We start from the raw sequence: 21,780 nt of genomic DNA on the forward strand, positions 1-21,780 counted from the left end.
TATCTGCCACCGATTATGCCATATTCGTAGGACCCAAACTTGTATCTTGGTCTGCCAAAAAATAACCCATTGTTTCTTACTCCACTACTGAAGTCGAATACAGAACAATGACTTCTACATGTGTTGAAATCACTTGACTTTAGTATCTTCTCAAGGAATTGCACATATAGTGAACTAAACCTTTGTCACTTCTATGTGATAATCTAAGTGCTACTTACTTGGTTCATGATCCTATTGTTCACTCTCGCAGCAAACATATAGGCATATCCAATCATTTTTTTTCACGAAAAATTACAATGGGATGCCTTCAAGTTTGACATATTCCATCTATCAACTAGCTTGAGACATTTTCATCAAACCCCTTTCTTCCAACCGGTTTCAACTACTTCCTGCTAAGTTGAATGTTCGGTCAACCTCTCAGTTCAACTTGAGGAGGGATGATAAGCAACAAAGACATATCAACACACAAAGACATGCACAAGAGGATACATTATTTCAAGCTACACCAAAGACCATAAATACAAAGGAAGACCAAGCTCATACAAAGGTGGCACAAGAAGCAAAAGGGGACACATCTCCCGTGAAAAACCATGCAAGGGTGGCTGATAGATGCCAGATTCTGACATGAGAACTAGGTTAATTATAATAGAATAGCCCTTATAATTGTGTTATAGGTGGTTATGTATCGGTTTTAAAATGAAACATGCATTTATTGAATTTGGCATTAATCACTGTCTATATTGCATATTTTTCTCTCCTGAATTATATTTCATTGCTTTTAGGTTTTATTTCTTCCTGAAATGATTTTTATGGATTCAATTATGGAATTTCAGGAGAATTTTGGTGGAGAAGGAGATATTTACCAAAATGCCATTAGTGAAAGGGAGATAGATATTTAGGGGAAAATCATTTTGAGGGGAAGAGTGTTCGACATACGGAGGGGAGCCGCTGACTGAAAGGAGAGGAGAGCTCGAGAGAGTCTCCCTCCAGTCGCTGACCGTTCGGAGGAAAGACCCGAGAGGGCTCCCTCCGAACGCCGTTCGTCACCGTCGTCCACCACCATCCGGCAACCGAGAACAGACTGAGGAGAGCTCGAGAGAGTCTCCGTCTTTCTGCTCGCCAGGACGAGAGGTGACCCGAGATGGCTCCTCTGGCGCCGATTCCACATTTTTGACCATTTTCAGAGCTATTCCGACTCCGACCGAGACTCGAGAGAGTCGATCAGAGAACTTCAACTCCATTCCGTCATCCACTACACCACCTCCATCTGTGGGTTTCTATCCTTCTTCGCCGGCGTCGTCTCTCCCTCCGGCCACTCGCTCTTGCAACCCGAAGCCATCAATTTCTGGAAATTGCAGCACCCATGAGAACGAGCCTTTGTTGCTCGAGTGAGAGGAAGGAGAAGGGGAGTAATCCATCATTTTGTAATTTAATTTTCCTATAGTTTGACCTTAGGTTTTGAATGTTTATTAAATTTGATTTGAGAATTAATGTTTATCGAATATTTTTTTTTGAATATTTGATTAAATTAGCTAGTTAGGGTAGGATTGTAATTTAGATTGGATTCAGGTATTTTAATCCGATTTTTGTCTTTAACTCTGTGCGCCCATCTGTGCGCCCAAGAGGGGCTAGATGCAAGGATTGAGAAACCGGATTTGTGATTACGTGGTGCTCGAGAGACGCACGAATCACGGTAAAATCCAGAGTTGATAATTTTAGCATCATCATAATAGGAAATTGATTCTCTGCATTCTATTGTAATCCAATCTCTGTCATTAACTCTAGGCACCTGAGAGGGGTTAGAGGCAAGGATTGAGAATCTAGATTCGTGGTTACGTGATGCTTGAGAGAGGCACGAATCACGGTAAAATCCAGAGTTGACGTTTCCTGTTGTGCAAGTAGTTAATTAGATTATTGCTTGATAATTTAGGACATAATTTGTGTTTAGTTCAAAATAATTTATCATAATTGGTTAGGCTAGTTGACTGAAGAATACACAAAATTCAGTCCTCCCTGTGGATATGACCCTCGCTTACCGCTAGATTACATGAACGATTCGTATGCTTGCGAGGTATAAAAGCCGATGTAATAAAAATTTCACATAAGTGGCATCCACCTCATGCACACAAAGGAGGACGTTCCCTTGCGTGGTTTTAGATAAATTCATCCCTACAATCTATCATATATGGGTCCCACTACAACCTTCCAAAGCTACTCAAGGATCTCCTACAAATCATGATCAATCTACCCAAATCAATCAATTACATGAGAGAAATCAAGATCCAAAATTAACGGGAGAAGAAAGGAATGATTAAACATTGATTTGTATTGATTTAAGTAATTTTTTCAAGACATCAGTTACTATATTATAAACCAAGTAAGCATAAGGTCCCTTCTCAACAAAACTCCTTCTTAGTTGTACACGGGCACCTGTCCCAATATAACCTATATTCGAACCTTTGGATGCAAAGTATTTGCATTAAAAGAACCGAAAGAAAAATTAGGGAAGTTTGACTATAGGGAAAATATATGTGTTGAATTTATGGAAAAGATAAAAACTTCATTGACTTGATGTAATCAGAGTACATGAACCCCTATTTATAATAGAGGCAAGTAGTACAATCCAATTACAATTAAACTACCCTTGCCCTAATTACACCCAAATTCATAATTAAATAACTCAACATAAATAGAAGACTAACATAACAAAAACACCTTTAAACTGAAACTCTTTTGTGAGACCTCCTTCTATAATAATTTTGGCTTTGTAAGACTTCTTATTGTGAGAGTCATGTAGACTCTTCTATATTTGCTCTTCGATACTCCCCCTCAAGCTAGAGTTTATAACTTCAGCTTGCAATCAAAAGAATTTTTGGTCTTCAATTTTATTTTATTGAAAAAATATTCTTCACAAATATAGTTCTTCATAGATGCAACAACTTCGTCTTTTGTGTTCCCCCTTTCTTGAATATTTTGGTCACATAAAAATTACCACAACATATGGAATAAAATGCATCTTTTTTGTACTTCTTCTTCTATTGCTCCCCCCTCAAGCTGTGAGGTAATGACAATGATCTCACCTTAAGACAAATAATATAGATGTAGTAATAATTTCTTCCATCATGGTGCCCCCAGGATAAATATGAAACTGGACATAGACGCTCAAAAGATAAAAATGGGAGATAAAACATAAGTCAAAACCAACATCAAAGGATTTCAAACAAAAATAATGACAATAATATCTAAAGTGGATGATGCTTGTCATTCACAAGACAACGATAAAAAACCTAAGGGTACCAATGAAAAGTCTCAATGGACTTAAAAACACCCATATATATATAAAGGTATACCAACAGAAGCAACACACAAGAGGTAGCTCAAAGGGGTATGTGAGAGTCAAAAAAGGATGGTAGGAGAAAGTTTACCGAAAAAGGGGTAAGTGAGATATTTTTTTATATTGTCGATCAATAATAGCAACTCAAAAAGTGATGCAAAACAATTGGCTTAGATTCGAATTTTTCAATGCAATAGGATACCAACATGTCTTTTGATTCTTCCAATGCAAATATATCCTTAAATATAAATCGGATTAACAAGAAATTTTCTCCTTATAAAAATAGACTTAAATAAATTTCATCCACGTATAACTTCCCTTCATAAAATATACTTATTTTGGGATAAATAATCTGATAGATTTTGATCTCTGTAATTTGGTTGAACTACGTACTCTTTCTCCTTTTGCCAGCATGGCCATTGACATTTCCAAGATCAATATCTCCATATAAAAAACTTAGATCGAGAATTGGTTAAATAGGTAAGAAAATAAACTTATAGATATTTATTTTGATATATTATTCTCTGTATAAAGTCTCGTTCTTGATAGCATAAAATGGCTTGAAAGTTGAAGCTTTTTCCTACTGCTCGAACCTATCTTGTAGTCTAACCTTTGCTTCTTCAAATATTGATTTCTCTTTGTATAAAACTCTGATTGCCAAAATTTGTTTTGTGTTGGAAAGTAGACTTGAATATATATCCATGAATATATAATATGCAATATTAAAAACATAATATAGAGGTAAAAACATAAAGCAAACAACGGGTATAGGAACTAAAAGGAGAAAAAAAATAGATATGAACCTAAACTGCTAGAGATAATAGATAAGAAAATGATCACATTATCTCTATGGGTTGACTGAATCAACTCACTGAACCTGCTCTCATACCATGTTGAATTTATGGAAAAGAAAAAAACTTCATTGACTTGATGTAATCATAGTACATGAACCCCTATTTATAATAGAGGAAAGTAGAAGAGTCCAATTACAATTAAACTATCCTTGTTCCAATTACACCCAAATTCTAACACTTAAAACAAGTTCTAGTATAATTAAAAAAACTCAACATAAATAGAAGACTAACATAACTAAAACACCTTTAAACCAAAAAACTCTTCTGTGAGACCTTTTTCCATAATAATTTTGGCTCTATAAGACTTCTTATTGTGAGAGTCATGTAAAACTCTTTCATATATGTTCTTCAACAATAGGAATATTTCTAGGTTATTCATCTCATAGTATAGAATATATAACAAAATATCTATGAGAGTCAATCCTATGGAACCAAAGAACTTTAGGTTCATGGTTGATCATCCCCTAGAACAAGTGTATACTTCAGGAAGAAGTTGAAGAAGAACTTTACTATACTCCAGGAACTCCATCAATCATCTATGATGTTTGAAGCATTTTCTCAAATGTGGGATAGTTACATAAAGCTATGCGCATACAAATTTAATGTTTTATGTTTTAACTAACTCTTGTATACTAATTTTGTTGAATAATTTGTTATATGTGTAGGCCCATTTAGATGTAAAATAATATTGCTATAAGCCTATTTTGAATTCTAATAACTTATATATTCTCTTTGGGAAAAAAAATGTGCAACTGGGTCTAGTGGTACTACTGCTAAAGAGAGGAGAATGAATTAGGATAAGAGCCTAATATATCAAACTTGGGAGATAGTTTTGCTTCTCTTGAATATGGCAATAATAAAGAGGAAAACACTGCAAACTTGTTTACTTTAGGTTGACTCACTTATTGATTTTGATGATAACAAAATTTAATATAACTAATAATTTGTAAAATAAAGTATTTCAAATATTTTACCTTCAAGAGAATGCATTTCAAGGTCTAAAGTTTGAAAATGATCAAGCTTATTCAAGACCTCAAGCAATATTGAAGGACATCTCATGAAGAAGCACCCATGAAAAAAAAGACAACAAGAAGACTAGAGTTTTAAGTGTCAATGATGTATGTCAAAACTCAATCACAAATGTAAGATAGCTTTTATAACTCCCTTCTTTAAGTACAATGGTGAGCATGGAGCTTTAGGACAAAAATTACATATAAATAAGTCTAAGAACATCATATACATCATTTAGAACATGTTATAGCACTTGACTAAATCATTCACATGCTTTAAAAGTCAATTTAGTTGAAGAAACACTAGAATTATCGATCTTCCAAAAGTGTGCATGCCAAGACTATAAAGCATGATCGACCAACCTTAGTCGATTGTGTTACGATATGTTAAAATGTATATTAAATATAATTTATATTCATAATTGTTGTATAATGTGGGATATGTATATAGGGTTATTTGATTAGGCTTAATGGGATGAGGGGGTATTGTCTTGGGCCCATGGGCCATTTTGTAACAGGAAAACCTAAAGGATATATACTTAATGAAAGGGGAAAAATCCCCAACGAAAAGAATTTTGGATTGATGTTCGTGTGTTTCGTTTCGCCGGGAAACCAGAGAGCTACGCTCTCTCTTGTGGATGTTTGGATTGTTCCGTCAGTCTCTTGATCTTGTTTTAACATGTTATCAGAGCTCTGAAGAGTAACCGTCCGACGACCTGCGTTGTTCGACCAATATTTTTTCTCTTCGCTTTCGGCATTGATTTCAGGCACTGTTAGAAATACTTGTCGGGTGGTTCCGTTGTCGGACGAATTACGGGGGTTCTGTTGCCAGGAAGGGGGTTCTCGCCGAAAGGGAAACGAACCGTAGAGGGTTCTCGTCGCCGGAAAGGGAAACGAAAGGGGTTGTCAGAAAGTATTCTCCGAGCTCGGAAACGTTGTGGTTCCGTCGTCGGAAAAGCTCCATCGGTGGTTTTGTTGCCGGAGAAGCTACAACGGGACGGGGGTTCTCGGCGGAAACTCATTGGAAGGGGGAACGAAGGGTAAAAAAAAATTCTCCTGCGCATTCATTTCGGGTGATTATTTGGCATATGGTCATTTTGCAATTTAAACATATATGGGGACCTCTTTACAATTTCTGAAAGATTGGGGGCCACTTTGCAATTACTGAACATTTGGGGGTCTCTTTGCAATTGCTGAAAGTTTGGGGGCCTATTTGCAATTGCTGAAAGTTTGGGGGCCTCTTTGAAATTTCTAAAAGATTGGGGGCCATTCTGGAATTTTCAAAGGTACGAGGGTGCTTTTCGAATTTCTGGAAGTTTGGGGGTCTAATTCGAATTTCTGTTAACCTGGGGCAACTCTTGGATTTCTGCAAGTGTAGGGGTCTATTTACAATTTCCGAAAAGTGGGGGTATATTTGGAATTTTTTATCTTGCGGGGGTGCATTAGGAATTTTGTTAGATTCAAATTTATCATGTCACCAGATAAGTCCGATTTCGTTCCTATTCGGTTCACGAGCAAGAACTATGGTACTTAGGAATTTCAGTTCTGGTTATTTGTTCAGGGAAGAGGTTTATGGGGTCATATTGATGGGAGTGATCCGGCACCTGGCGATGCTGACGCATTGTCAAAATGGATCATCATGGATGTTAGAGTCATGACTTGGATACTTGGATCTCTTGAGCCTCACCTAGTCCCAAATCTGAGGCCCTTCAAAACTGTCGTCGATATGTGGAATTACCTCCACAAGATTTATCGTCAAACCAGCACGGCCCGTCGATTTCAAGTTGAATATGAACTTGCAAATTCACCCAAGGCAGTCGTTCGATTGAAGAATATGTCTCGGGCTTCCAAAATATATGGGCTGACTACACTAACATTGTTTACGAGGATGTCCCTGTTGCTGCTCTCTCTGCTGTGCAAGCTGTCCATGACACCAGTAAACGGGATCAATTCTTGATGAAGCTTCGTCCCGAGTTTGAGATTGCTCGATCACATCTGATGAATCGTCATCCGGTGTGAACAACGCCTTACTACTCAGGCTAGCATGGCACCTCGCGTTCAGGCTGATCTCTCAGCTCCTGTAGCTTATGTAGCACAAGGAAGGCCTTAGGGTCGGGACACCAATTATGTTCAGTGCTTCCACTGCAAGGCTTATGGTCACTTTGTTCAGGACTGCCCCAAGAAGTCGGTTCTATTATGTAGCTTCTGTAAGAAGTCGGGTCATCACATCACCGTTTGCCCTACACGACCTCCACGGAGGAAGCCTACAGCTTATCATGCATCCACCGGTACATCTAGTTCTGCCACATTGCCACCTACCGTTTCAGTCCCTATCATTCCTGTTCCACCAGCACCTGCCAGTTCCACCACTCTCACTCCTGAAATGGTACAACAGATGATCATTTCTGCCTTTTCTACTTTTGGTATCTCAGGCAAACTGAACCTTTCTACTCACCCGTGGTTTTTTTATTCTGGTGCCTCTAACCACATGACCAACAATGTGGTATCTCTTTTGAATGTCCAAAAGTATGATGGCAATTTGCACATCAACATTACTGATGGCAGCACTCTGCCTATCAGTGCTGTTGGTGATCTCTCTCCATCTTTAGCTGATGTCTTTGTGTCTCCTGACCTGTTGACAAACCTTTTGTCTGTTGGTCAATTGGTTGATAAAAACTGTAATGTTCAGTTTTCTCGCTTTGGCTGTGTTGTGCAGGATCAATTGTCGGGGAAGGTGATCGCGAAGGGGCCTATAGTGGGTAGGCTATTTCCACTTAAAGTCTTTCTATCCACTGTTATTCCACGTTCTCCTGTACTTTCTTTTGCTTGTAATGTTGTTGGATCTGGCCCTAAGTTGTGACATAAACGTCTAGGCCACCCAAACTCGGTTGTACTTCGTACATTATTTAAATCGGGTTTATTAGGCAATCAAGATTGTACGTCTCGTGACACGTCCTTTGATTGTTCATCATGTAAACTTGGAAAAAGTAAAACTCTATCATTTTCGCATCATGCCTCGCATGCTTCCCACTGCTTTGACCTTATTCATAGTGATGTTTGGGGAATTGCTCCTGTTATCTCGCATGCACGCTTTAAGTACTTTGTCACCTTTATTGATGACTTTAGTCGATTTACCTAGGTCTACTTCCTATGAGCTAAGTCTGACGTTTTTGTCGTTTTTAAGAGGTTTCTTGCACTCATTGAAACCCAATTCTCCCCTCACCTTAAAGTACTCCGCTCTGACTCTGGGGGCGAGTACATGTTGGCAGAATTCCAAGAATTTCTTCAAAACAAAGGCATTATCTCTCAACGTTTTTGTCCCTCGACACCCCAACAAAATGGTGTTACTGAGCGCAAAAATCATCACCTTCTTGATATGGTCCGTACCCTTCTCATTGAATCATTCGTTCCTCCTAGGTTTTGGTGTGAAACTCTCTCTACCTCCGTCCATTTAATTAACCGCCTGCCCTCACCTGTCTTGCATCATGTCTCTCCCTTTGTTAAATTATTCGGTTATTCTCCGTCCTACACAGCTCTTCGGACGTTCGGTTGTGACATGAACGACATAAACTTACAGCTCAATCCGTTATGTGTGCATTTCTTGGGTGTGCCGGTTCTCAAAAGGGCTATGTTTGCTATGATCCTCAGGCGCGTCGAGTCCATGTTTTTCGGAATGTGGTCTTCTTTGAAAACCAATATTTCTTTCCCTCTCAAGTTACACTTCCGTCTACCTCTTTGTCTAGTTTGCCGAGCTTTGATGAGCCTCAACCCACTGCTTCGCTGCCCTCTTCTCCTTCTCACCTAGCGCTTGCTCCTGATCCTCCCTCTGCTTCTACTCCCCTCCATCTTCATAGATCAACACGTAGTTCTCACCCTCCTGACCGGTATGGTTTTCCCTCCCCTGTATCTCTGGTAGCTACTTTGTCTTCTATTTCTATTCCTTCTGGATATAAACAGGCTATAGCACATGCGTGTTGGCAAAAGGCCATCCAAATTGAACTACAAGCGCTAGAGGATAATCACACCTGGGACATTGTGGCTTGCCCTCCCACTATTCGACCTCTTGGAAGTAAGTGGGTCTTCTCTGTCAAGCTACGTTCCGATGGATCGTTGGATCGGTACAAAGCCCGCCTTGTGGCCCTGGGGAACAGGCAGGAAAATGGGATTGATTATGAGGAAATCTTTGCCCCAGTTGCCAAGATGACCACAGTCCGTACTATCTTAGCCATTGCATCAGATGGATGTGAAGAATACCTTTCTCCACGGTGATTTGCAGTAAGATGTCTATATAAAGCTTCCCTCGAGTATGTCTACATCCTCTCCTGATCACGTCTGCAAGCTACGACGTCCTTTGTATGGGCTTAAACAAGCCCCCCGGGCTTGGTTTGAGAAATTTCGTAGCACTCTTATCCTCCACCGGTTTACCCAGAGTCAGTATGATTCCTCCCTCTTTTATCATAAGTCTGTTACAGGCATAGTCATTCTCTTGGTTTATGTGGATGACATCATCATTACTGGCACTGACTCTGGACTGATTACTACGCTTCAGATGGTGTTGCATGCCACTTTTCATATGAAGGATTTTGGACGTCTCACCTACTTCTTATGGTTGAAGGTCCATCACACACTTAAATGTATTTTCTTAAACCAATATAAGTATATTCAAGATCTTATCACACTCGCTGGGTTGGAGGACACATCTTCGGTGGCTACCCCTATGGAGGTCAATGTCAAATATCAGAAAGATGAAGGGACTCTCCTTGATGATCCGACTATCTATCGACGACTAGTCGGGAGTCTCATCTACTTGACTACTACTCGCCCGGACATTTCCTATGTTGTTCATAAGGTCAGTCAGTTTATGGCATCTCCTCGACACCTTCATCTTGCGGCCGTTCAGCGCATCATCCGTTATCTGCGCGGCTCCCCTGCTCGTGGTTTATTCTTTCCTACTGGCTCCGCTCTACATCTAGTTGCCTACAGTGATGCTGATTGGGCAGGGTGCCCTGATACCCGTTGCTCTACTATAGGCTGGTGTATGTTTTTAGGCGATGTACTGATTTCTTGGAAATGTAAGAAACAAGATCGAGTGTCCAAGTCATCTACCGAGGCCGAGTATCGTGCTATGTCTATTGCGTGTTCGAAAGTTATTTGGCTCCGTGGTCTTCTTGCTGAGCTCCAGTTTTCTCAACCCTCCTCTACACCGCTTCATGCAGATAATACAAGTGCTATACAGATTGCAGCCAATCCGGTTTTTCATGAGCGTACCAAGCATATTGATGTTGACTGTCACTCCATCCGCGACACTTTGGAGTGCCGGGTAATATATCTACCGTACATTTCTTCGGATCTTCAAGTGGCCGATGTCTTCACCAAAGCATTGTCTCAATCTCGACGTAATTTTTTGGTTGGCAAATTGTTGCTGGTTGACTCACCATCATCAATTTGAGGGGGGATGTTCCGATATGTTAAAATGTATATTAAATATAATTTATATTCATAATTGTTGTATAATTTGGGATATGTATATAGGGTCATTTGATTAGGCTTAATGGGATAAGGGGGTATTGTCTTGGGCCCATGGGCCATTTTGTAACAGGAAAACCTAAAGGATATATACTTAATGAAAGGGGGAAAATCCCCAACGGAAAGAATTTTGGATTGATGTTCGTGTGTTTCGTTTCGCCGTGAAACCAGAGAGCTATGCTCTCTCTTGTGGATGTTTGGACTATTCCGTCAGTCCCTTGATTTTGTTTTAACAGATTGATCGATCATCAAGAGTATGGCCATAACATGCTATAACGCATGGTCGATCATCCCATTTGGATTGATCGATCAATGTTGTCCAAACACCCTTATTTCTTATCACTTTGTTGTAGATGGAAATGATATCCATGTTGTTTAATGTTAGTATATATATTTAGTGGTCGTAGATGGAAGGAGATGAGTTTTAGTATTTTTACTTTTTATTTTATTAGATAAAAATTTGACGCGTAGAGCAAAAGCCATTGTACAACTTGGGAATAGACTCGACAATTCAACTTGAAGTGTAAGTATGAACTAGAGATTGACTTGTAAGGGGGGTTAGTCACAATGAAGTGGAATGAATTCCACCTGCATTACTTAATTCATTAAATAATTTTAGTTATTTCTTTTATTAAGTAAATTATTTTAATAAATTATATTCAATAGTTAAAAGATAATTATTTTGTCATTTAGTGCATGGGTTTTAGATTAAAAAATTATAGAAGGGTGTTTTAGTTATTTCTTATTATTATCATCATTTGTGAGAGAGTTACATAATTGGAGGATTATCACAATAAACCTACATCATGGATGGTTGAGACGGCAAATAAATCACATGCATGATTTTCTCTATTTTCTCCAATATGATCGGTAACATGATCTTGCTACTCGGTGACAAGACTGACGAAACCATAACTTCACCTCTTCACCAACTGTGGTTTCCGAAGATTATCCACATTTCTGCCCCTTGTGAGTTCTTTGAAACGACGCACGTTCTCTTTTCCAAGTGCGTGACCTCCAAATGAGTTGTCGTCACTATAAGCTTATGTAGCACGTCGCAATCTTTTCTTAATTTTTCACATAGATTCAGACAGTCCTTTTTGGGATATATATATATTTTCTAAAGAGAAGTAGTGTTTCATCAAACACCTGATAGCTGGTACAAACGCTAACACAAATGGGACAGAATTAAAAGCTTTTACCGAACTTACTTTATGTCTATAGTTCCGTGGATTTACATCTGTTCCTCTCGCATTCACTCTGCAAAAAACAGGGAGGAGCTGAGACCGCCACAGACGCCCATTTATTCTTCTGCTTCTTGCTTCTTGCTTCTTAAGACTGTAACTGGTTTTAACCAGGGTAGAAAATTAGACATTGGGGTTGCTCCAGAAGGATCCGAGAGCCTTAATGGCCGTAGCCCTCAGCACGTATTGGTGGTAAGCAGCAGCAAGCGCCGCGCCGATGAAGGGACCAACCCAGAAGATCCACTGAAAAAAATACGGTTCAAATACATACACGTTAGAAATTTCACATGTATGGGCGATTGGTGATCCAACTATGAAACCAATTAACGATGCTGAATACATTTATAGAGACACAAACCTGATCATCCCAAGCTTTCTCTTTGTTGTAGATAACAGCAGCTCCAAAGCTCCTGGCCGGGTTAATACCGGTGCCGGTGATGGGAATAGTCGCCAAGTGGACCATGAACACCGCGAATCCAATAGGGAGCGGGGCCAAAACCTACAGATTTTAATACCCGCTTTTACGTAACTCAATTAATACCCACTTTTTAGCTTCACCAACCCAATTAAAGAAAACCGACACTGCGTTTCCACATACCGGGACGTGAGAGTCTCTGGCGTTGCGCTTGGGATCGGTCGCGGCGAAGACGGTGTAGACGAGGACAAAGGTACCGATGATCTCTGCTCCCAGGCCCACGCCCTTGCTGTAACCGTCGGCGAGCTCGTTGGCTCCTCCTCCGTATCGGACGTAATAGGACTTCTGCAATCCCTTCACTAGCCCAACACCGCAGATAGCGCCCAGGCACTGAGCAACCATGTACATCACCGCTCGGATCAAAGATACCTTACGAGCAAGTAACAGTCCGAATGTCACCGCCGGGTTTATGTGACCACCTGTGTACCAGACACTGAAATCCATCAGAGCGTGCTAACATGAAACACATTCCCGGTCATCGGTCGACACGTTTCAGTAATATTTTCTCTGTTATCATTCGATGGTGCTTGTTTTATTTCGAAACTCTTCATCGTCTAGTTTGATTCGGACAGGCAGAGAGCAACTGAGATTTTTCACGCTCACTTCTGAAAACAAAATCCTACTGGGAAGACAAGCGTCTTCCTGGTAGAAGAAACACAATACTTCAAGCAGTCTCCGCCAAACTAATAGCCTGCTAATTTTTTATAGATTATACGCCATTAAAAGAACAAACACCGACGATGCCTAGAGCGTTTCGTTTCTGCCTTTCAACATCACATTTTAGAAAAATATCTGGAATAATTAAGAGGGTCATGATCAAAATGCATATACCCACCCGAAATACCAGCGGTGCAGTAAACGAGGATGAAGATCATGCCACCGAAAGCCCAGGCGATGCCCAGGATTCCGACCCCTCCACAAGCATCTGCGTTCTTCGCAGGGTCCACCTGGCTCTTGTACCCTATCACAGTTGCCACCGTTATGTACAGAAAGAGCAACGTCGCTATGAACTCGGCGTTCGACGCCCTGTACAACGACCATTTTGTGAGCTCTTCAAAATCGATCAATGCGGCCGGCGGGGGGTCCGTGTAGTCCTTGGCCGTGACCTCGCTGTGGTGCCCACCACCCTCAATGCCCTTCCCCATTTTTCACGAAAACTGAAGATCGTCGAGAGAGATAAAAGAGAGAAAGAGTGAGGAAAAAGACATGTGCTTTCTCCAGAGAGAGTGAGAAGAGAAGAGAAGAGAAGAGCAGAGAAGCGGTTTGAAAGTGATCGAGGCCGTGTAGGATTGGAAAAGCAATCAGAGTGAGGGGGTATTTATGGGTCACAGGGGAGAGAAGAGATGAGATTTAGTGACTTGAATTTGCCGCCCCAAACCGACTAATTCCCATTATATTGCTATCGTGGGACCCACCCTCTTTGCTTCCTCTAGCTCATCTTTCGACCTCCATTTTTGTTCTGCTACGACCTCCTCCTTTTAGGTTCTTCAATCCGTGATCGGTCATTTATTGCTAGTCGCAACCACCAAATATTTTCCATTTTACCTTCCTTTTCCCCCTGTTACATGTATGACGAGTGAAATTATAGCTTTTGCCTTTGATCAATTCTACTGCGAGCTAATGCAGGAACTCGAATCATTCAAAATCAAAGTCGACTAGAAGAGAAAGTTATTCTAATCGTTGACAGAATCTTTGTTCGACGAGTGTCTCAATTTCACTGAAACTCTTCTTTTCCCCCTCAAAACTACTATCACTTACGAACATTCAAGTTCTAAATTTTTCGTAGATTAAATCATAAATGGTAAGAGGTCCTAATGAAACAGCTCGATCTTGAACGATTCGAAAACAAGTAACATTTAGCGTTATTTTTTCATTCACTTCTCAATGACACTTGAAAGTAAAGCGTCTTCTTATTAGGTAGGTCAAAAATAGCGGAAGAACGCATTCAGGTGCCGATGTGATATCAATAAAGCAGCGGGCGAGCGGGATAACCCCATGATTGATTGCAATTTCCAAAAGGATATCCCCATAATTGATTGCAATTTGCAAAAGGATATCCCCATAATTGATTGCAATTTGCAAAAGGATAAACAAATCAACCGTCAGTGGGGGCGGATTGAGATTGGCAGGCCAGCGGCCACTTCAAAACAAGTACGTGACGGCAACCGACCTTTAGGGCAGTGCCACTAGGCAGTAGCCAGTGGGTGTTAAAGGCTTTTTCCACTCCACGGGGATTAGAGGAGAGATGAGAGTATTTGGTTGCGGTCGCTGCTGCCCTCATGGCCGCGTCCCACTTACTCAACCCATTTGAGGCTATAAAAGAGGGTGAGAAAGGATCGTATAGGGTGTGGACTTTAAGGTTCTCATTGCATGTGTCAATGCGCGTGACGGTGATAAAAGAAAATCGTAGAAAGCTATCAATCCCCGTGCTCCAATATTTTGGACCTTGGAGATCGAACGACGAGGATCGTCTTGGGAAATTTGGATGATAACTCAGCCAATAATTTACACTAATTTGGTTTTTATGAAGTCACCCATCCATATACCTAACTTCATCTAATAAATTACTAGAGTAGGGAGAGGCATATATAGAGCGTAAGACATTGAGAGTTGAGACAAAGCCTTGAAATAATTCAGAATTGGAGTTTGGCCAATGTTCAGTGACCACAGTAAACACACCAGAATGTATCCAATATGTCACAGTCCATATCTCTCGAAAGAGTTGGTCCACTAGTAGGCTGACGCCCCTTCAGAACATTCTGCGCTCACCTACGCCACACACACTGGACAGGGGACCGAGCGTTCAAGCGTAATTCGCGTGTGTGTTTTGCACGAGGAAATTGGATTCTCGAGTTTTCCATAGATGGACCCACGTTTCTGACAGTCGCCAGATGAGCACCGTCCAAGTTGCTGCCCAGGACACGCAAGCGCATGTGGCAGCCGTCGACCTGGACACTTTCCGTCTTTCTTGGATTATTCGAACATGAAGATCCTCTGCGGTCAGTGTCGGCCTACGAGTTGGAAAAAGACGAGAGAAAAATCAGACGAATGCCAAATGCTATTTACGAATTAATCAGAACCGAATTTGCATCTGTAATCTGAATCCAGAGGGAGGAAAGGATTTGGTCCGAGTTTAATCATGGAGCATGGGAAGCCTAAATAGTAAATAATGTTCACGGGTTATAAAGCAGGAAACTGTGCACAGCGACAGTGAGGAGGGACAATCTTTCACACCTTTCCCCCCAATCTTTTTCATTAATTTTTGTGCGATTCCACTTTTAGGTTGCTTGTACCCACGAGCTGCCTTTTCGTAAGCGTGGCTCCAGGTGTTTCCCGTTTAATGAACTTTGGTTACCTCATCTGGCGCAATCCGGAGCATGAGACGAATATACTGCACCGTGATTTTTCACATGATGAAAGCGATCACGGACTCTTTAATAATGGATCCTATACTGGCTTCACTTTCTTGTGTGGGAAATGTAAAATAATCTTGAATTTTATTGTAGAGGCGTGATCAGGTACAAACCAAAAAATATGACTATTCTGACCGTCTGATCTTGATCAACGGTGGAGGCGAAAGTCACGCTTCCTGCTCGCATCTCTTTCCCTCTCTTCTCATTTCACCTAAACGCTCGCCTAACCCATACGCTCGCCCCACTCCCATTCACATGTCGTCGTCGCCTCCTCCTCCTTTTACTCTTTACTCTTCCTCTTCTTCGTCGTCGACACTCATTCTCAGCCGCGCCTGATCCCAAAGCTTTACATGACCAGTGATCCAAAGAAAATGGAGTTTGTGATTTTGTTCTTTTCCTGTATTGTACTTGGGATTTACTTTAAATTTATTTGGGCATGGTTTTTGATGTTTGTTGCTTCATGAGCTTCCATTGTTTATAACGAAATTTGCAACTTCTTAGTACTTCTTTATCTTATGAGTAAAAGATATAGATCCAATGGATTTTCTTCACAATTTTCCATAATTGTGTTATGAAATTGTTAAAAGTAATTCGCGGGGCCATCGATTTGATGAATATGTGGCATTCTTACTTCCTTATCTGCATATAGATTTTTTAGCAGTCATTCATTGGAAACTTCATCCAAAAAAATTAGTTTTGTTCTATACATGTTCATTTTAAGCCGATATTATTGTAGCTGATGCTTCACAAGATTCCTTGTCTGTATCTATATTATGTAATTTTTGTTGACATGTATATCTGGGGCATTTTCTTTTTGGTAACGTGCTAAATCGACATGTGACGATACTATTGCTTAATTTGCAGGTTTCAGTTAGTGCAGCTATTAGCTTTTAAGACTTTTATAATTGACTTTGGGATTATGGTTAACTTGTACCTTTTCTTGCATGCATTGCAGGCTATACCCCTAAAACACACAGTAGAGCTCACAACTGCTAGTGATGTCTTTGTTGCATGCAATGAATGTGCCTTCTCAGTTTACTGTCCTTGCTATGAGTATGAGCAAAGAGAAGGAAACCAGGTTTGCCCTCAGTGCAAAACTAGGTACAAACAGCATAAAGGTTAGCCAATTGACTTTTAGCTTTTATTTTCTACTCTTAGTAATTTTAGCCAGAGTTTGATTGGTGTTTGGAGACATCTAATCGTTCTAGTGCACTTTTAGGGAGTCCTAGAGTAGAGGGAGATGATAATGAAGATGATGTGGATGACCTTGAGAATGAGATCAACTATGACCATGCTAATGACAAGCCCGGTCTTCAATGGAAAACACTAGGACAAGGAGAAGATACTGCTTTGTCAGCTTCCTCAAGACACGAACCCATTTTGCTTCTTACAAATGAACAACTGGTATTATTGGAATCCTTTGGCAAATGCCTTAACTCTTTTTTTTTCCTCGCTTATTTATGACCTCGTGTGTGATTGGTAGAACTTCTTAAAGGCCTTGTTCATCATTTTAACAAATGTTGCACATTCATATCTACGTGAAGAGTTGGATATAGAGAGAGAGAGAACATGAAGATCCTAAAATAAGCATGAGCATTGAAGAATACAAAGTAATGGGTATCCATTAGCTTAAAATCAAGATGGACAGGTCCTTATACAATTGACAAAGTTTCCTCTTTTGGAGCAATAGACTTGAAGGACAAGATAGGGAATATATTCAGAGTTAATGGTAAGAGATTGAAGCACTACTATGGAGAACAAGTAGAGAGGAACTATGCATTTATTCCTCTTAGAGATCCTAATTGATGAAGATTGAAAAGTCTAGCTGTAGACTTTAAAACAAGCGCTTAAGGGAGGCAACCCATAGAATTTTCTTTTATTTTTTTATTTTTTTATTATCTTTATCATTTTTTATTTGGATTTTGATGCAAGTTTATTTAGCATGAATAAAGAGCTGAAAATTATAAACTACGACTGATTCACCATGAAACCAGGGAAGTTCCTTTCATTTCTTCAATCATTTTCACTTTTGCATTACAATGAGGACATTGTTTAGTTTAAGTTTGGGGATGTAAACTCCTATAGTCATTTGGTCTTCTTGTTTGTTATTTATTTTATTTTACTTGTGATTTTATAAATCTTGAGTGTTTGATTCTCTTACCAAGCATGTATTTGAGTATGATTGAATTCTCTATGACTCTGAAATTTGTGATTGAAGATGGTTTAGAGAAAAAATTTCAAAAATTTCTTTTATGTCAGGAAGAGTTTTGTGGGTACTTTGATTTAAATCTTTGACCTTGAACATAATTGAGCACATAGTCGTTTTTCTTTTATTCCATTTTGCTTATGAAGAGAAAGAAGTTGAATTAACTGGAAGAGGGAAGTTCAATCTTGCTTTGCTCTAGAATTCATTGATGGATCCTTGAGGCGAAATCCTAGTTGATACCAAATATTAGAGAAATGATCTAGGCAATTTTTTTTATAACCAAAAAGCTTTTCCAGCCGTTCTAAGTATCATGCCATCATTGCATGGTGTATTTCCATAGTCAAGCCCCTTGAGCCTTATTTTACATAAGCCTTTATTTGTTCTTTTAACTACATAAACCATTCCCACTCTAAGCCTGAAAAACCATGAATCTACCTTTTATAGAATTGAGAAAATATTTTGGTGGAAATTTACATTTAAAGAAAAAGTTAGTTCAAAGAAAATTATCCATATTATGTTTGCTCTGTTTGATTAAAGTGAAAAAAAAAAAAAACTCAATAAGTGGAGTATGTATCACTCTTTAGATTTTGTTAAAGGAGTAGTTGGTATTAATCTGTTGATTACAACAACAATAATGTCACCAGTATGAGCATATGGTTGAGGAAAAGTTATGGCTTGAATCCTATGGATATCTCTTTTATTGTTCTTTTCACCAAGTATTTTCCCAGTTCGCTTTGATTTTCCATATCCATTTGTTTCTTAACCCTCACCATGTGGCCTATCATTACAACCTGATTAAAGACCTTTTGATCTCTGATTTTGGTGTTGACTACATTAGTGGAGAGGATTTCTGAAAATTGGACTTATGGGGTTAAGTTTTGAGAGAATTTTTTTGAATTTAGTTGTTCTACTTTTATCTGAGTTTGCAGGTGGTTTGAGGTTAAATTGACTATATCACACACACACACACACAAGGTCTTAGCTTTAGGTTGAAGTAAACGCTTAACTCTTGCTTGACAAATTGCTAAATTTTTTATTGATTTTCCTGCTATCTTTGATGTTAAAAGAGTAAGATATTAGTGATGGTGAGTGATGATACTTCTCTATGGGGTCTAATTGATATTGCCTAAAGTAATATTTTATTTTATTTTGTTTTTGTTTGAGGACAAACAAAGTTTTAAGTTTGGGGGTGTTTGATGACTTGCATAATTTAATATATTTTATCACCTCTTTACTTTAAAACTTAGTCTAATTTTATTTATTTTTCATTGATTTTAGGTTTCATTGTTGTTATTTAAATGTTATGTCAGATTTGAAGAAAATAAAGATCTAAATTTTACCGGTGCAATTTGAGGATAAATATTTGGTTCATTGGCTCGCTGGCATGACTCGGGTGAGTCAGGGTCTCGGCAGAACAGGAAAGGCTGATTAAATTGTTTCTTAACTTAGGAAAAAATTTAATTTTTCTACGGTATCTCTTCTTCCACCGAACATAATAGAAGTGAAGATCTCGCGGCCTTCTTCTTGGGCGAAAAACCAAAGACTCCCGATGGATAGCAGCAGCGAAGATACAATCCAGAGAGAGAAATGGAAAAATTAATCTGGTTTGGCATCAATCCAGCCTTTCAAAATTTGATTTTACGGGGGAGGTAGAGATTTTCGGGTGATCTGCTTTTGGGAGAAAAGTCTACACATTGCGGGGAGGCTGAAAAACACAGATGGGAAGAAAGAACAGAGAAGATGGAAGAGAAATAGAGAGCAATTGTGACGTGGGGACTGAGAACAGCAACTGCGAAGACGGATGAGAAACAGAGCGACTGCATCGCGGGGACTGAGAACTACGACTGCGAAGACGAAAGAGAAACGGAGAGCTGCGACCCAAGGACTATTATTCAGTGTTCATTTTCCTTCCATTATTCTCAGAATAATTTTGGTGAATTCGTTTATGTTAAATTCAATTTTTAGCATGAACTAAATTTTATTAATTCTAGGAAAACAATGTAATCTAGTTCTAAACTTTTGATTTTCGATGCTAATTTAAAGTAATTCTTTCTTTGTTTATCTGATTTATTCTGAGTTTATTGCTTCTAGTTATCTGGCCATTAATTAGATGATTTTAATCTTATGATTTGCTATCGAAAGAGGGAATTATAGGATAGATCTTGAATATTTCGGCATAGGTAAATATAAAGATTGAAAGACTTGTATGAACCTATGTAGTATTTAAATCATTAGTCTTATTGTTTTCTTGCTTTATCAATTTGCATACTCTTGTGTAAAATGATGAACAAGAATAATTTCCAATTGACTATCGAAAGAGGCTTTTGGATGAATTAGAGATTTTCTAATAAATAGAAAGAATTAAATTAAATTAGTTAGATGAGTAAAGCATAGAGAGGAATTAGGTGAAATTGATTTCCTAGAAGTTTCTTTCCCATTAATTTGATCTTCAAACATCATTTTTCTTTTCCTTTGCGTATTTTTCTTTGAATTGATTTTATTTTGAATTGAAATTACTAACATCTTAGTGATTTCTCTAGATAAAATTAAGATTAGTATAATTTCGGTATTTGTCAAAAGTAACTTACCAATCCCTGAGGACGATACTCTTCTCATCACTTTACTATAAAATTACAATATTGTACACTTGCAGTTTTGCATCGATCATGCTCTCAAGAACTAAACTTTAAATGGAGAAATATATATAAAAATAAATATTTGTAAGTCTATTCTTTTAATTATAGTTGTTTCTCTTCATGCTAGAAAATAATATATGTCCCTGCATGAGCAAAATCTCCACCTATGACAAAATAAAATAAAATAAAATTGGTTATTGTCAGATTGAAAAATACGCTTCCACTATTAGTTACTTAATGTAGTTAAAAATATTTAAATTACCATGATGAGAAAAACATGAAAAATCATATAGTTGGTAACATTATCTCTACATTCTTCTTCTCAGGCTGCAATCATAAAACAAAATTTTAATAAATAAAACTAAAAAATATCATAATAAATAATTAATCAAAGAAATTCACCTTTTGATTTTTCTTTACATCGTGAAGAGTCCGAACCCAATCACTGCCACAAATCAAAGTTTGAACTGTATTTGGTGCTAAGGAAGAACGATATGAGTCTATTACTCTACTACCGACACTAAATGTAGACTCTGAAGCTACTGTGGATATGAGAATTATAAGGATGTCTGCTGCCATATTAGATAATTCCCGAAATTTCATATGATTCACTTTTCACCATTCTAAAACATCAAAATCATATTGTGAAGTTTCCTCACAACTATATACACCTTCAAAATAATTTTCCAATTCTGACCTTGGTGAATTAACTACTTCCACTTATTTCGCATAATTCATTAACTTTGACCAACTTGAACTTGATGAAGAATATGACCTACGACTTGTGGAAACACCCATAGAGCTAATACTTGAAGCAATCTCTTCATTTCTAATATCCACATTATATAAGGATACATATTCATCGTAGATCTCATATAAGGTGCCTCGAACTAAGTTTATATTCATCGTAGCTTCCTCCTTAGAATATATCTCTGAAAAACACATTTCGATCAACATTAAATTGACCCTTGGATCCAAAACTGAAGCAACAACCATCAATAAATTGCATTCACCCTAGTACTTCTCAAATTTCTCTTTCATTCTACTAACCATTGTCCTAATGAAAACATTTTCATTTGTAG

General features: G+C 38.7%; 1 protein-coding gene and 1 long non-coding RNA gene across 3 annotated transcripts; one reads left to right on the top strand and one right to left on the bottom strand.

Moving 5' to 3' along the window:
- Window positions 1-11,550: 11,550 nt before the first annotated feature.
- LOC137962111 (probable aquaporin PIP2-2) lies at window positions 11,551-13,818 on the bottom strand. Its single transcript, XM_068808827.1, has 4 exons — window positions 13,279-13,818; window positions 12,567-12,862; window positions 12,327-12,467; window positions 11,551-12,211 (listed from the first exon to the last, which is right to left on the bottom strand). Exons 1-4 carry the CDS (start codon window positions 13,586-13,588, stop codon window positions 12,092-12,094), a joined length of 867 nt encoding a protein of 288 aa, XP_068664928.1. The 5' UTR covers window positions 13,589-13,818; the 3' UTR covers window positions 11,551-12,091.
- A 2,145-nt stretch (window positions 13,819-15,963) lies between these two features.
- LOC137962840 (uncharacterized) lies at window positions 15,964-20,085 on the top strand. 2 transcript variants are annotated; one of them, XR_011115174.1, is made up of 4 exons: window positions 15,964-16,232; window positions 16,812-16,974; window positions 17,076-17,260; window positions 19,341-20,085. It is a non-coding gene; the product is annotated as an uncharacterized lncRNA (long non-coding RNA). The 2 variants fall into 2 exon arrangements; XR_011115173.1 differs by having other exon boundaries at window positions 15,966-16,232; window positions 19,373-20,085.
- Window positions 20,086-21,780: the final 1,695 nt, after the last annotated feature.

This window comes from Aristolochia californica, unplaced genomic scaffold, assembly GCF_029961685.1.
Source record: "Aristolochia californica isolate CCGP_79_NKW_82.1479 unplaced genomic scaffold, dmAriCali1.0.hap1 SCAF_4, whole genome shotgun sequence".
In the NCBI taxonomy this organism is placed as follows: Eukaryota; Viridiplantae; Streptophyta; class Magnoliopsida; order Piperales; family Aristolochiaceae; genus Aristolochia; species Aristolochia californica.

What these genes read in the sequence shown, in the direction of transcription:
- LOC137962111 (XM_068808827.1), bottom strand. Translation starts at nt 13,588, where the DNA reads ATGGGGAAGGGCATTGAGGGTGGTGGGCACCACAGCGAGGTCACGGCC. An exon ending in CTGCACCGCTGGTATTTCGG is followed by an intron (nt 12,863 to 13,278) that starts GTGGGTATATGC and finishes TCTGGTACACAG; the next exon opens with GTGGTCACATAAACCCGGCG. An exon ending in CCAGAGACTCTCACGTCCCG is followed by an intron (nt 12,468 to 12,566) that starts GTATGTGGAAAC and finishes TAAAATCTGTAG; the next exon opens with GTTTTGGCCCCGCTCCCTAT.